The sequence below is a fragment of the Oncorhynchus keta genome, chromosome 34 (genome assembly GCF_023373465.1).
Source record: "Oncorhynchus keta strain PuntledgeMale-10-30-2019 chromosome 34, Oket_V2, whole genome shotgun sequence".
In the NCBI taxonomy this organism is placed as follows: Eukaryota; Metazoa; Chordata; class Actinopteri; order Salmoniformes; family Salmonidae; genus Oncorhynchus; species Oncorhynchus keta.
In genome coordinates this window covers 21,398,776-21,415,286 of record NC_068454.1, presented here as the reverse complement: position 1 = coordinate 21,415,286, position 16,511 = coordinate 21,398,776, and the positions used below count along the sequence as shown (strand labels likewise).

Genomic DNA, 16,511 nt, shown 5'->3' with positions numbered 1-16,511 from the left:
GAAAAACTCAAAGCACACAGAGAGAACCATCTAAGGGTGTATGACTCCAAATGAAGATGGGCACCAAAGGGGAATTCTGTGGCCACTGAGAATGCTAAAATGTACTAAACAGCAGCAGTTGTACAACTGGTGGCCTGGCCCTTCCCGAAACAACATTCCTGCCATGCACCAATACACCAGCGCAGCCTGCCTCCCAGCCTAAATTTAGTCCCTAAAAACAACTAAGGAGATCTAAGGACAAAGTCTTCGCCCCCCAGAGTGCAGTTAGAGGTTTCATTTTATGCTAACAGAATATAATTGACTGAATGCTAAAATAATTGTTACATAATAAAACCATACCTACAATAACAAGGGACCACTGATGGAATTGAGCCGTGTATCCAACATGGGGCGATTGACAATCATCCCTTATAGTTATCCACTGACCTGAGACTAGTATGAGCCAGTGGATGTCTTCATAGAGGTCATCCAGGACCTTGCGGTCCACTGATCCGGGGTTAGAGGAGTTCATGAGGTGCTGCTGGGTCCTCTGGAGCTGGCCGTGGAGACGCGTCACCCGCTCCTCCAACAGACTGACCACACACACACACGTCAGAATCATGAAAGTCACTTACAGAGGTAGGGGATCATCTAAAAGCAAGAGGTGTGTGTATGTACCTGGTCAGAAGGGGGATACAGTGGTTGGCTGCGATGCGTCCTAACATGCCAATGCTGGCCAGCTGGTCTGAGAACAGCTCTCTGTCGTCCTCCTGTAACTCGTTAATCTCATCCTCCTCATGAGATGCCACACCGTTTGCTGTCTGGAGAGGACAGGAGAAAAAGAAAAACAGAAAAAGAGAGCGTGAAGGAATATGTGACAAAGGAGTGAGAGAACGTCTTATTATTATTTGACCATGCTGGTCATTTATGAACATTTGAACATCTTGGCCATGTTCTGTTATAATCTCCACCCGGCACAGCTAGAAGAGGACTGGCCACCCCTCATAGCCTGGTTCCTCTCTAGGTTTCTTCCTAGGTTTTGGCCTTTCTAGGGAGTTTTTCCTAGCCACCATGCTTCTACACCTGCATTGCTTGCTGTTTGGGGTTTTAGGCTGGGTTTCTGTACAGCACTTTGAGATATCAGCTGATGTACAAAGGGCTATATAAATACATTTGATTTGAGAACGTGGATCATAGTGGATCGACTGTTTACAAGCATTAACATATCAATTAACCATAACAATTGACCGACTGATTATATACTAGTCTAGGTCAAATCAAATGTTATTTGTCACATACACATGGTTAGCAGATGGTAATGCGAGTGTAGGGAAATGCTTGTGCTTATAGTTCAGACCGTTCAGTCATATCTAACAAGTAATCAAACAATTTCACAACAACTACCTTATACACACACAAGTGTAAAGGAATGAATAGGAATATGTACATATAAATATATGGATGAGTGATGGCCGTGGAGCATAGTCAAGATGCAGTAGATGGTATAGAGTACAGTATATATGAGATGAGTAATGTAGGGTAGGTTGACAGGTGTGTGTGTCTCTCACCAGATTGCGGGTGCCGTCGGGGGCGGCCAGGTGACACTGGATGTAGGAGTTGAAGACCTGAACGGCGGGTTGGACGAAGCAACCGCGGGGGAAATGTTCATCATCCTGAACCAGGGTCAGCCATGACTCTAACAGCTTGTCATACGCCTCCATGTATACCATGTCATCCTTATCCAGCTGGGCAGGGGGAGAGAGACAGAGACTCATTGCATAGGCCTTTCCAATGCAACAACAATACGTGAAACATTTTCTCCATGGATCAACTATGTTCCTTGCAGCAATGTTCAAGGTGTAATGCTGACCACTTCCTCCAGGGCGGCGCTGCGTCCGAAGGAGCAGGTGAGGAGGGTGAGACAGTTGATGAAGGAGGTGAAGAGCTCGCTGGGCAGGGCGGTCAGGATGACACGGGGGAACGTGCTGATCAGGTTGGAGATGATGTTAGAGATACCTACTGCCTCAGAGTCCTCGATCTCTATCCTGGGACACAAACAAAACACAACCTTAGAGGAATGTTGGCCAATTTGATTCCAAATGAGACATAGTTTGTGAAAGTATTTCACAAATGTTTTTGAACCAGGTATGGTACTAAACCAGACACTGTGCTCTGCTGCCCAGTGTGTGAGCACTGAGCAGTACCTGTTGCCTTGGGGTTAGGGCCATGTTTCCACAGCCCCAGTTAGAGCACTGTCTGGAGGCCTGCCTGCTGTAGCTAGCCTATTGCCTAGCACCGTGCGGCTCGCTAACCCCCATCAGATGGATTTAAATTGCAAGCAGAGCTGTTCAATCACTGCAGATTGGCCATCCTGCCCACATGGTTTTCCGATGATGCAACTGGAAAAAAGCTCCAGGAATAGGTGATTACGGAGAAAGGAGAGAGGGAGAGAGAGACCCTTACTCACTCCGCCTAGCGAGTCACGAGTTCCGAGCACACAAGTGTGTATGTGTGTTTTATTTATACATTAGAGCCGAGTCCTCTTGATTCAGATAAGAACTACTTTAACGGACAGACGAGTCGATTACACACAAAATCACAGCCTCCAGTCCAAATAATCACTTACAATCACACACAGCCCATAATGATCAACATGCAGTACAGATGAATCTACATGTCATCTTAATACAACTGCCCAAGTTCAAAACTATTTTAGAGCTTCTTGAACACACAGAGGGCAGCAGTGTTTCTAGCCCTGGATTGGGTCTATTGAAACCAACCAGTTAGTCTAAGGTCCTGACAGACTCACCCATTGATCATGCTGAGAAGCCCCTCCACCAGGTGGGCCAGGTAGGAGACCTGAGCGGTCTCATCAGGGAAGATGGGGCCATGCATGGAGGCCAGCTGAGCCAGGCACTGCAGGGAGTCCTGGGCCATGTCCGAGTCCTCACGGATCTTTCTGTGCACCTGAGTAGACAAGTAGAGAGGGGAGAAGAGGAGAGGGTTGTGTTAAATAGTTGTTTTTAAGCAAGTGATGACATACAGCTATCTCCTCAGAAGAGTTTTTCCTAATGATGATGACAATAATGATGGTGGTTGTGAGACCATGAAGGTAAAATGAGCAGAAACTGGGTTGAAATATTGAAATAATGTATTGTGCATCTCCGACAAAGCAACACACAAACCTGACCAGTGCCAATCATGCCCCATAACACCTGACCAGAACACAAAGGACAGTCACAGCTCTCGGTTTCCATTCAGTTCACGTTAACCCTGACACTTTTCCCAGCTACTTGGGAGTCAAATCACACGGGGTCTGAGGATTGCCACTGATGACCAGAACAATAGACAGAATTTTAAGACCAATTGAAGTGACAGACTCACCGTCTTTTGAAGCGATAAGAACAGAAAATCAATGCTCAAAGCGCTGGTCCCCGAACCCAGACACAGTAACCCTGGATGTCACCACAAACAATCCCAATCGATAACAGAGCCCGTCTGAATCTCTCCGAGGCAGTCTCAACCAAACCCAGAGTGGATCTTCTCAGAAACGGATTGGTAGTCAGAGTCGACTTGTTATTCTCTGTCACAGAGGTTGCATGGTGAATTGGCTGCGTAGACACCGAGCGGTCAGAAGGCTTCAGCTCTACTGTGGAGCAACATGTGTTTTCACTGACAAGCAGCGCAATGTGGACGCTTGGCTCTGAACGCTCAGAACTGGCTATTCTCTCAGTCTGCTTTTTCTTGGTTTCTTTTACTGTTATTGTCCCTGCTAGCCCCACAAGTCCAACGCAACCGTTTGCATGCCACCCAACAGCTCCAGAACTCTCCCCACCACTCTCCCTTCTTCCTCTGAGAGACCCTCTCTCAACCTCCCTTTTGTTCTCGCTCTCCCTCTCTTCTCCAGCTGTAGTGGCTGGTCGTCAGCCACGGTGATCCGAGGGCTCTGATGCTAACGTAGCGAAGCGCAGCCGAAACACCTCACTGCTGCTGGGTAGTGCTGCTGCTTCCCTCTCCAGAGTGTGAAGTCATTCTCTGGATGAGAGAAGTGAAGGGGAGGAGAGAGTGAGGGAGGAGAAGGAGAGAAAGCGAGTGCAAGGCCAAAGATTGTGTGCCGCACGCGCTCTAAAAACAGCTGCACCAACGAACATCCGCACAACGCTAGCTATGCCAATCGCCTTGAGTCCGACTATAGTTAGAGACAGGCAGGGGGTAGAGGGTAAATCAAAACAAGACTGGGCACTCCTCTGCGCAGAGAGAATGAGGGAGAGAGAATGAGTCTCCTATTTATAGCAGGAGACAAAGCCTGGTGTCTGTTTCCTCAGGGGATTGGAGGCCTTTCTGTTTTTTTTCCATCAACTGAGCGCTTCCGTCGGATTGTCTCTCTCCTTCTCGCTCTCTCGTTCATTCAGATCCAGTTACTGCCGCCCAGGGTGGAATCAGCCATCGTCAAAACATCATAGGTCCAGCGCTCCAGACGCAGCCCTGATTGTGTTTACTGGGCAAACAGAGCTCTAGTGTACTACACGCTGAGACGTTCTGACTTAAAGCAGACGCAACCCTGGGCAAGAGAAGCAGTGCACACAGAGACACTAACAGAATCACAAATTAAAGCCACCCTCTCATCAGTCCAAACACAATACAAGCCAAAACCAAAGCAAACCACAAACAAAAACAGCAGAAGGCAAAATTACAGCTGGTCGGGAAAATGTTATCTTATCACTCATTTCACTAGGTGTCAAAAGAGTGGCATATTTCCCTGATCTTCTGCCCCTAGCCAAGTTATCCTCCCTGGCCTAGACCACTGTCTCAGAGTGTAACTGAGAACGCTCTCACAGTCTACCTCCAACATTGATTTCTTTCAGATCTGTTTCTGTTTCCTTCAGTCACTTAACTGGAAGCTTCAACTTCATAATGTAAAGGAGTGGATGTATGTACTTGGAGGGAGACTTCTGACCTTCAACATTCCTTAGACCACTTAGCCTCCAGAGTGAAGTTGTTTAAAGGAAGACTGACACCCACAAAGGAGGGAGATGGACCCCCTTAGGGTCCTTAAGAGGGTGTGTGGGGGGGGGGGTACTGTTAACGGGGCCCCCTAATCCCAGGGTTAGGGTGTAATCCTGCCATCGCTCTCTTTGAACTCTGACCCTGGCAGCGCGTGCCTGGACGTCCCCCTCCCTGGGCCCTCACCCTCACAGCTGAGGATTGAGAAGCAGCAGCTGAGCACCCCAAAACAGCACACACACACACACAGACAGACATAACAAACTGTTGCACACACAGACACACACACAGACGGACGGACAAAACTAACTGTTGCACACACAGACAGACAGACCACACTCTTACATTAACAAACATCTCACTCACCATAAATACCACATTGTTGAGGTAAGAAACACCACAACTCTTGTTAGGCTGCTCAGTGGTCAGACACAATACAAGAGAGATTTTCTGGTCCCAAACCACTCAATGCAAGGAGAGGGGTTTACACACATCCAAAATGAAAAATTCTACAATACAAAATATATATTAAGGTTCCAAACAGCTCAAAACATCTATGGGCTTCTCAACCTTACTCATCCAAAATGATATCTCATGCCAGTTGTAGAAACTGAGCGATGCAGAATAGAGAGAAGTCTCCAGTGATGTGATGTGACCTGGAGAAGGGAGCAGTATATGGCAGAAGACTGGGACTTGAAAACACACAGGTGAGAGTAGAGTGGAGCAGTATTCGGCAGAGGCACACAGAGAGCCTGGATGTTGAGGGAGAGCTGACGGATTTCTTCCACACTTAATCTCGCTCACAACACTAAGCCAGAACGGCAGCTTCACACACACACACACACACACACACACACACATTTCACTGCCATATCTAAACGTCACCTAAGAAAAATACTACATTGCAATATCATGATTATTTGTAATAAATGCTTCACCATAAAATGTCACGTTTCACATGCCTCATTATAAAATACGGTTCAAACCCTCCCTCTCCGTAGTAAGAACCACAAGAGGAGACAATGGTCAAGGATCAGTCAGCAGGACAGAAGGATGTTCTAGCTACATAGAGAGATGAGAGAAATACTCACAGTGAAGAAGAGGTCCATGACACAGGTGTCGAGCAGGGCTTCTCTCCAGGTCTCTGTGGGCTTCAGCATCACGTTCTGGGTGGACTCAAACATGGCGATGTAGTGGCGCCCCAGTGACCCCCAAGTTAAGGCCAACATGGGGAATGCTGACTCTCTGGCTCACACACACACACAAAAGCCCCTGTCACTAGAGCCCTGTCTGTCAGTCACAGTGGAATCTGGTCTGTCTCCCTCCCTCTCTCTCTGCCTGCCATGCTCTCCCTCTCTGCGGTCTGAGTGGCGTGGAAACTTGTGCTTACTCACCCACTAGCTCTCTCTCATCAAGTCTGCCACTCTCCTCCCTGACTCTGTTGCCCTCTCTCTCACACTCAAGGCTCTCTCTTTCCTTCACTGTGTCTTTTTCTCTCCCTCGCTCTATGCTGAGGCCCAGTGAAGAAACTCCCACAGGAATGCCAGATCAAAGCCAGTCCCCATCACAGGCCAAGCATTCCACTGGGCCGGACCCACAGCCCCCACAGCCCCCACACACACACACACACACACACACACACACACACACACACACACACACACACACACACACACACACACACACACACACACACACACACACACACACACACGAGACAGGTGCCAGCTTTGTGCTTGTGCTTGTGTGTGTGTGTGTGTGTTTGTGCTTGTGTGTGTGTGCGCGTGTGTGTGTGTGTGTGTCCCTCTCCGCACTCCCTCCAGCAGCCTTGGCTTTATGACCTTCTATAAAAAGGCCTGGTCCACCAGAACTCTGAGTGAACCTGAAGAGAGCGAGGTAGAGGGAGAGAAAAAGAGTGTGAAAAGCCTCTTGGGAAGTGTTGGAGACAGGGTATTAACTCCGGGGACCAACCACTGGAGTTCATATGTGTGAGAGATTTACCTTACTGACAACCATGCATGTACCAAAAACAAAACAAAGATTTTGGGGTATATACTGAAGCAGATTTTAGTCTGGGTACCAGTATGTTTAGCTATCATGAAACTTCTTACCACTCCATGTCACACTAAACAGCCTGGCCATCAATCTTCAAATATGAACATTCATTAATCAGCTTGAGTAGAAGAGGTTTTTGATCAAGGTTTTTGATCCAGATTCAATAACCCTTCAAGCTTTAATCAAATCAAAAGGTTATGCAAATTGACTTTCAACCTTTGTCTCTCCCAAGCCCGTACGGGAATTGTAGCGATGAGACAAGATAGTAGCTACTAAAAAACAATTGGATACCACGAAATTGGGGAGAAAAAAGGGGGTAAAAATTTAAAAAATAAAAAAAAGGTTACGCAAATACTGGAACTCTCACTTTTTGTCCTCCACAGAACACATTGGTATTCATTTGGTTACTACCAACAGTTTGTCCAGACGAAACCAATCTGTCAAGTTGCTAGCTTATGTCAAATTTTTCAAACTAAATGCATACCTCAATTCCAACCACAAAACGACTTCGTTTTTAACCTAAAGAAAATACAGCAACTTGAGTCGCTAACAGCTAAATGTTTGACTTTGTTATATAATTCTATACCGAACAAAAATATAAATAAAACATGCAACACTTTCATAGATTTTGCTGAGAGTTAGTTCATAAGGAAATCAGTACATTTAAAAATTCATAAGGCCCTAATCTATGGATTTCACATGACTGAGCATGGGCCCTACAGAAATAGTCCTCTAAGTCTATATTTAACTCATCTAGGTATTTTCTGTCCAGATGACTTTTTGACCATTGTAGATACAGTACATTGGCAGTGGACGTGTTAAGAGTACAAAGCTATGTTAAGGAGTTGGGGGGGGTTTAAGTGATACATCCTCCACTAAGTCTCGCCTGCAGCCCTGTCATGTGAAATAACACCGGAGGAATGCCCCACACCCCCTCCCTCCACCCTGCTCTCCATAATTCCCCCCTCTCCTGCCCGAGTTAGGACAGTCGCCCCCAAGACAGGATAACTCACTGTTTTTGGGTGTATGTGTGTCAAGGTTTCCAGTGGGTCAAGGCGAGGGGCATGCCTGAAGCCTGAGCAAGACCCCAACCTGACCTCAGGGTTAATGTCAGTGTGGAGACGCGCTGTCGTACTACTGCACAGGGAGCGCGGCTCTGAGGTGACACACGCCATGGCCCAGAGGGGGAGTGCGGCGCGGACAGATGCCACACATGCCGCGGGTTGGTTTGTGAAGGATCGAGCCAGGCTACGGCTGTCAAGCATGCAATTAAGGAGCAGCCCCTTGACACACACGCACACTCACATTCAAAACACAGAGACATGTCTGATTCACGTGGACAGAAAGCCACAACACTTTACCTTCCCAGGAGTCTTCAGAAATCTGTTCTCTGTTCCAACAATCATTCAGACAGCACCCACACTGACTAACTGCCACTTGAAACGCACACAAAGAGACACACGAGGGTGTCTGGTATTCCAGACGGACACTCAACAAGCAGTGGGGTTTAAAGAGGCTGGCGGCCCTTGACCCCCTTGCCTGCCCCCCCTTAAAGAGGCCTGGTTATTGGGCTGCTATCTGGTATGGGCAGACACAGACACACAAGGCCTCTTTGAAAGTGATACATAACCCTGGTTGGCAGCGTCGCCACCTCAGATCCATTTAAATACTGAGAGGCAGGAGAGAGAGAGGCTGCCAGTCCGAGTAGGATTAACACGCCAATTACACACATATGCGCCCACATGCACGCACAAGACTTAGAACACACCAACACAAACACAGCCAAATATGAGAGCAACAAATGAAAACAATGGTACGACCATATATCACACCCCAAACCTTTTGCACTGAACCCAAGACCCCCGAATGGTCCTGTGACAAAAACAAACAAAACCAGCATTTCTGTCCAAACTACTACCCTCTGGTGGGACATTCGGCATAACTTGCAAAGAGACGATTCCGCTCCTAGTGCCGGTTTCGTTCCTTGTTCTCTCTTAACTCATATGGACCCAGAACTTAATTGAGTAGCTGACCAATTATGTAAGACTTCCGTTCTGGGTTAACACAGGTCCTAACCCACCAATGGGAAACACTGCAGACTAGATAAAGGATATGATTGGGCGGCAAGAAGTTCCAGCTGAGGACCTGATTGGCCAGGGCCAGGTATCTCTGAAACACTGAGGACATCTGAGCGTTGAGGTTCTCTCTGCGACTGAACTCCTGCAGCACCTCCATGGTCAACATGAAGATCTGATGAAGGTCATCCTCCTGAACACACACATTAGGACAAAAATACACAAAACTGTCATTGCAAGCAAACAAACACACTCCTACCAAGTCAGAGATAACATAGTGTTCACTTAGAAAGGAACAGAGGATAGAGGAGAAGGAGCAGGAGGAAGAGAAGAGGCCTGACCTGAAAAATGCGTTTGCAGCTGCCATGGAACTCCATGTTGAGGCCGATGTTACTGGTCTTACTGGAGCTGGAGAACTCACTGATGAGGGCCGTCAGGATGGAGCAGGCCAGCGTCTGCTGCAGGTGCACAAACATACACACACAGGTCACACACACCGTCTGATCATATTTCACAATGAGGATAGCTGACAGAATAGCAGCCAGCTTACTACAGAGGCCTGATCTAAAAGAGAGCCAGGCTTTGAACCCCTCCCTGGCCTCCTGAAAGCCTACCTGGCCTCCTGAAGACACAGACTGCCATCTAGTGGAGACAGGAGAGCTCTACTACTGGGAGAGTTCATATCAGGTTGGTGAGACCAGAAATCACAAAGGAAAAGTGGGAAACAGCATGGATCTTTAAAGGGCAACCGCACTTCCTGATTTGGCCTCGTTTTTTATGTGGCTGTCTTGTGTGCACACAGATGGGAAAAGTTTGCCAAATTATTTCGCCAATAAGCTTCTGCAACAGTGGCAAAGTTGATTTTTACTAGCATATAGCATATCTCCGGGGCTGGTTAGGGACTGTCAATAAATAAAAATGTAAAATGACACTTTCCTTGTTGCACACCTTTTAGTTCTCATTAAATGCTTTCAATATTTGTATATGAATTTCTTCAATTTATATTTGGTTTAAGGATTTTAAGTCATTGAAATTTGGAGCTATTAGAATTTTAACATATTGTCATGTACATTATGTAATTTTACTGATGGTCCCCAACCTTGCCCCATAGGGATATCCAAAGCCCATCCAAATTGACCATGGGTATTACGATTGGGTTGCACTAGCTGCACTCCAAATTCATGATTACTTAAGTGCTACCAGCATGTGGACAGGATTGAAACTAACCCAACCTAATCTACATTTTGATGCAGTCTCACAAAACTTTGTTTTGGACAAGACTGACTTTATGATCAAAATGATCCTATTTACACTTTGAAGTCAATTTTGACAGAATAAATGTTTGACTCATATTCTCATTTAGAAAATGGTCTATGGATTTTAGGGGCAGTTGCTCTTTAAAGCCAGAAGCACAGTGAAAATCTACTATCACTATTGGATTTGAGGGAGTGGACTTGTTCACCACCACACACACACACAGAAAGTATTCAGACCCCTTGACTTTAACATATTGTTACAAGCTTGGCACACCTGTATTTGGAGAGTTTCTCCCATTCTGCTCTGCAGATCCTCTCAAGTTCTGTCAGGTTGGCTATTTTCAGGTCTCTCCAGAGATGTTCCATCGGGCTCAAGTCGGGGCTCTGGCTGGGCCACTCAAGGTCATTCAGAGACTTCTCCCAAAGCCAGTCCTGCATTGTCTTGGCTGTGTGCTTAGGGTCATTGTCCTGTTGGAAGGTGAACATTTGCCCCAGTCTGAGGTCCTGAGTGCTCTGAAGCAGGTTTTCATTAAGGATCTCTGCACTTTGCTCCATTCATCTTTCCCTCAATCCTTACTAGTCTCCCAGTCCCTGCCGCTGAAAAACATCCACAAAGCATGATGCTGCCACCACCATGCTTACCCCGAAGGGATGATGCCAGGTTTCCTCAAGACGTGATGCTTGGCATTCAGGCCAAAGAGTTCAATCTTGGTTTCATAGGACCAAAGAATCTAGCTTCTCATCGTCTGAGAGTCCTTTATGTTCCTTTTGGCAAACTCCACGCAGGCTGTCATGTGCCTTTTACTGAGGAGTGGCTTCCGTCTCGCCACTCTACCATAAAGGTCTGATTGGTGGAATGCTGCAGAGATGATTGTCCATCTGGAATGGTTTTCCCATCTCCACAGAGGAACTCTGGAGCTGTGTCAGAGTGACCATCGGGTTCTTGGTCACCTCTCTGACCAAGGCGCTTCTCCCCCGATTGCTCAGTTCGGCCGTGTGGCCAGCTCTAGGAAAAGTCTTGGGGTCCACTGTGTTCTTGGGGACTTTCAATGCTGCAGACATTTTTTGGTACCCTTCCTCAGATCTGTGCCTCGACACAATCCTGTCTCGGAGCTCTACGGATAATTACTTTGACCTCTTGGCTTGGTTTTTGCTCTGACATGCACTGTCAACTGTGGGACCTTATTGAGACAGGTGTGTGCCTTTCCAAATAAGGTCAAATCAATTGAATTTACCACAGGTGGACTCTAATCAAGTTGTAGAAACATCTGAAGGATGATCGATGGAAACAGGATGCACCGGAGCTCAATTCGAATCTCATAGCAAAAGGGTCTGAATACTTAAGTAAATAAGCTATCAGGTTTTTTTTGTACATTTGCAAAAATGTCTAAACCTGTTTTTGCTTTGTCATTATGTGGTATTGTGCATATGGATTCAATGAAACACTTCATACATTTTAGAATAAGGCTGTAATGAAACTAAATGTGGAAAAGGGGAAGGGGGTCTGAATACTTTCTGAATGCACTGTAGCTATAATTTTTGGGGGCAGCAATTAGACCGAGGTTACAAAACTTTCTTTGATATTGATCACCAATATTTACCTTTCCCAACAGACATAGTCATGGAGATGGATGGATATACATTCCTAAACACAATGATGTGATAGCACAGACATTAACCCAAAATGGTGTCAGTTTGTCACAGGTCCACAGCATATGTAATAGGGTTCCTTTTGGTTTTTTAAAATCTCCCAACAGAGATATGACATTTCTGGGTGCATTACATGCATTCTGTCAGGAATGTAGTAAATACTATGGATTACCTTCAGTTGCAATCATTTACTTCTAAGGTCGTAGGATCAAATATGAAAATGTTCCAAGCTTTTTCCCTGCACTTTCACCTTGCTCAACATATTGTTTGGATTTCAGGGCAGCAGTCTCTGCAGAGCAGGTGTTGATTCAATTATATTCAAGCTTCAAGTGTTCAACTGTTGATAGGTGTCAACATATCTAAGCTGTGTTTTCTAAGGCGTTGATTTTCTGTTCTTGTATTTCACATTTTTTATTGGTTCTTTATCTTATATGAAGAGTAAGACATAATACATCCTTTCAAATATGCTTTAAGAGCTTCCCAGACAACAGTTGTGCATACTTTATTATCTTGATTATTACTTTATTATCTACATTTATTTTCTATTTTATGTATTTCCAAACCATGTCTCTGTGTATTGAGATATGAGGTAAACTCCTCATCTCAAATCAAATGTTGTCACATGCGCCGAATAAAACAGGTGTAGAATTAACTGAAATGCTTACTTGTGAGCCCTTTCGCAATGCAGAGTTACAAAATTAAGAAAAAGATCAACCAAAAAACAATAACGAGACTATTTACAAGGAGTACGGTACCGAGTCAATGTGCAGGGTGACAATGTAGTTGAGGTACATGTAGGTAGAAGTAAAAGTGACTAGGCAATCAGGATAGAAAATAAACAGCGTAGTAGCAGCGGATGTGAAGAGTTTGAAAGAGTGTGTCTATGTGTGTGTGTGTGAGTGAATGTCGTCTGTGCGTTAGTGTCAGTGTAGTATGCGAGTATGTACATTTGAAGTCAGAAGTTTACATACACTTAGATGGGAGTCATTAAACCACTCCACAAATGTCTTGTTAACAAACATATTGTTTTGGCAAGTCGGTTAGGACATCTACTTTGTGTAAGTAATATTTTACAGACAGATTATTTCACTTATAATTCACTGTATCAATTCCAGTGGGTCAGAAGTTAACATACACTAAATTGACTGTGCCTTTAAGCAGCTTGGGAAATTCCAGAAAATGATGTCATTGCTTTAGAAGCTTCTGATAGGCTAATTGACATCATTTGAGTCAATTGGAGGTGTACCTGTGGATGTATTTCTGTGGATGTATTTCAAGGCCTACCTTCAAACTCAGTGCCTCTTTGCTTGACATCATGGGAGGAAAATAAAAAATAAAAAAAATAAATAAAGAGAAATCGACCACGTTCATCTGTACAAACAATAGTACGCAAATATAAACATCATGGAACCAGGTAGCCGTCATACCGCTCAGGAATGAGACGCGTTCTTTGGTGTGAAAAGTGCAAATCAATCCCAGAACAACAGTAAAGGACCTTGTGAAGATGCTGGAGGAAACCGGTAAAAAAGTCTCTATATCCACAGTAAATCGAGTCCTATATCGACACAACCTGAAAGGCCGCTCAGCAAGGAAGAAGCCGCTGCTCCAAAACCGCCATAAAAAAAGCCAGACTACGGTTTGCAACTGCACATGGGGACAAAGATCGTACTTTTTGGAGAAATGTCCTTTGGTCTGATGAAACAAAAATAGAACTCTTTGGCCATAATGACCATCGTTATGTTTGGAGGAAAAAGGGGGATGCTTGCAAGCCGAAGAACACCATCCCAACCGTGACGCATGGGGTGGCAGCATCATGTGGTGGGGGTGCTTTGCTGCAGGAGGGACTGGTGCACTTCACAAAATAGATGGCATCATGAGGAGGACAATTATATGGATATATTGAAGCAACATCAAGACAGCAGTCAAGAAGTGAAAGCTTGGACCAAATGGGTCTTCCAAATGGACAATGACCCCAAACATACTTCCAAAGTTGTGGCAAAATGGCTTAAGGACAACAAAGGCAAGCTATTGGAGTGGCCATCAAAAAGCCCTGACCTCAATCCTATAAAAACGAATTGTGGGCAGAACTGAAAAAGTGTGTGCGAGCAAGGAGGCCTACAAACCTGACTCAGTTACACCAGCTCTGTCAGGAGGAATGGGCCAACATTCACCCAACGTATTGTGGGAAGCTTGTGGAAGGCTACCAGAAACATTTGACCCTAGTTAAACAATTTAAAAGGCAAAGCTACCAAATACTCATTGAGTGTATGTAAACTTCTTACCCACTGGGAATGTGATAAAAAATAAAAGCTGAAATAAATCACTCCCCACTATTATTCTGACATTTCACATTCTTAAAATAAAGTGGTGATCATAACTGACCCAAAACAGGGAATTTTTACTTGGATTAAATGTCAGGAATAGTGAAAACTGAGTTTAAAATGTATTTGGCTAAGGTGTATGTAAACTTCCGACTTCAACTGTAGGTAGAGTCTAGTGAGTGTGCATAGAGCCATTGCAAATAAAAAGCGTGTCAATACAAATAGTCAGGGCTGCCAATTGATTAACTGTTCAGCAGTCTTATGGCTTGGGTGTGGAAGCTGTTCAGGAGCCATTTGGTCCCCAGACTTCGCGCTCCGGTACTGCTTGCCGTGTGGTAGAGAAAAACAGCCTGAGATTTTGATGGCTGGAGTCTTTGACAATCTTTAGGGCCTTCCGCTGACGTCCCATGGTATAGACGTCCTGGACGGCAGGGAGCTCGACCTGTATGCACTACCTTCTGTAATGCCTTCCGGTCGGATTCCAAGCAGTTACCATAGCATGCGGTGATGCAGCCAGTCAAGATACTCTCAATGATGTAGCTGTATCACTTTTTGAGGATCTGTGGGCCCATACCAAATCTTTTCAGCCTCCTGAGGGGGATGAGGCATTGTTGTGCCCCCTTCACGACTGTGCTGGTATGTTCGGAACATGATAGGTCCTTGGTGATGTGGACAGAGAGGAACTTGAAGCTCTCAACCCTCTCCTCTCCTGCCCCGTTGATGTGAATGAGGGCATGCTCGGCCCGCCATTTCCTGTAGTCCACGTTCAACTACTTTGTCTGGCTGATGTTTAGGGAGAGGTTGTTGTCCTGGCACCACACTGCCAGGTCTCTAACCTGCTCCCTATAGGCGGTCTCATCGTCTGTGATCAGGCCTACCACCGTTATGTCTTTGAAAAACTTAATGGGACGGCAGGGTAGCCTAGTGGTTAGAGCGTTGGAAGGTTGCAAGTTCAAATCCCCGAGCTGACAAGGTACAAATCTGTCATTCTGCCCCTGAACAGGCAGTTAAACCCACTGTTCCTCGGCCGTCATTGAAAATAAGAATTTGTTCTTAACTGACTTGCCTAGTTAAATAAAGGTTTATAAAAAATTTCAAAAATGGTGATGTAGTTGTGTGCTACCACACAGTCGTGGGTGAACAGGGAGTACAGGAGGGGACTAAGCACGCACCCCCGAGGGGCGCCCGTGTTTAGGGTCAGCGATGTGGATTTCTTGTTGCCTACTCTCACCACTTGGGGGCAGCCAGTCAGGAAGTCTCCTGGACTCAGCTGCAGAGGGAGGTGTTCAGTCAGTGTTCTTCGCTTACAGTTCCAGGGTCCCAAGTAACATTGTGTTGAATCGCCATGTCTTTGTTATTGTCAAAGGAAGTTTGAGCTTAAAGCTTAAATGTACAATAGGCTGTCGTCCGTAATTATTCTAGATAGGCATTTACATGCAGAAACACGGTCAATTAAAATAAAATGTTACAATACAAAAGTAAATTCTTGAAAATGAGTTGTGGACATGAGTAATAGGAGTATTAATTTTTTATTTGGATGCCAATGTGGCCCTTTATCTACTTCCCCAGAGTCAGACGAACTCGCGGATACCACTTTTATGTCTCTGTGTCACATATGAATTTTAGAGATCCAATGCTAACTAGCGTTAACGCAATGACTGGAAATCTATGGGTATCTGCTAGCATTGCCAAAATCCCTAAGTATCCATTTAATGTATTCATTTCTTAAGTATTACCCACAACACGTGAAATTGAGATGGATCTTTAAAATAAATTGTTTAGTGCCCTCCTCTAATATTGGCACCTTTGGTAAATATGAGCAAAACAGGCTGTGAAAAAAATGTCTTTGCTGTTTATTCTCTAGGTCTTTCATTCAAAATATTCACAGAAAATCAAACCTTTATTTGAAGTAAAATTACTGAAATAAATATTTTTCTCCGAAACATGTGCCACAATTATTGGCACCCATATAAAATTCTTGAGTAAAATCTAACTGAAGTATATTCCCATTCATATTTTAAGTTAAGGTCACCTGAGTGATTAGGAACACTTGAGTGTTAAGCCATGACTTCCTGTTTCACTGGGGTATAAATATGAGGTGACACACAGGATGTCATGGATGACTATGGGAAAGACCCAAGAACACAGTGGTGATGTGTGACAAAAAGAGG

General features: G+C 45.1%; 1 protein-coding gene across 3 annotated transcripts in view; it reads right to left on the bottom strand.

Annotated features, from left to right (window-relative positions):
- The window catches only part of xpo4 (exportin 4), a 46,237-nt gene that overhangs the window by 12,028 nt on the left and 17,698 nt on the right, over positions 1–16,511 (bottom strand). For all 3 annotated transcript variants that reach the window (XM_052493427.1, XM_052493426.1, XM_052493428.1), the window contains exons 5-12: positions 9,455–9,571; positions 9,154–9,306; positions 6,075–6,188; positions 2,789–2,946; positions 1,850–2,024; positions 1,548–1,724; positions 658–800; positions 427–572 (exon numbers count right to left, since the gene is read on the bottom strand). In XM_052493427.1, the coding sequence (XP_052349387.1) occupies positions 427–572; positions 658–800; positions 1,548–1,724; positions 1,850–2,024; positions 2,789–2,946; positions 6,075–6,188; positions 9,154–9,306; positions 9,455–9,571 (1,183 nt within the window). The remainder of the gene's footprint in view (positions 1–426; positions 573–657; positions 801–1,547; positions 1,725–1,849; positions 2,025–2,788; positions 2,947–6,074; positions 6,189–9,153; positions 9,307–9,454; positions 9,572–16,511) is intronic.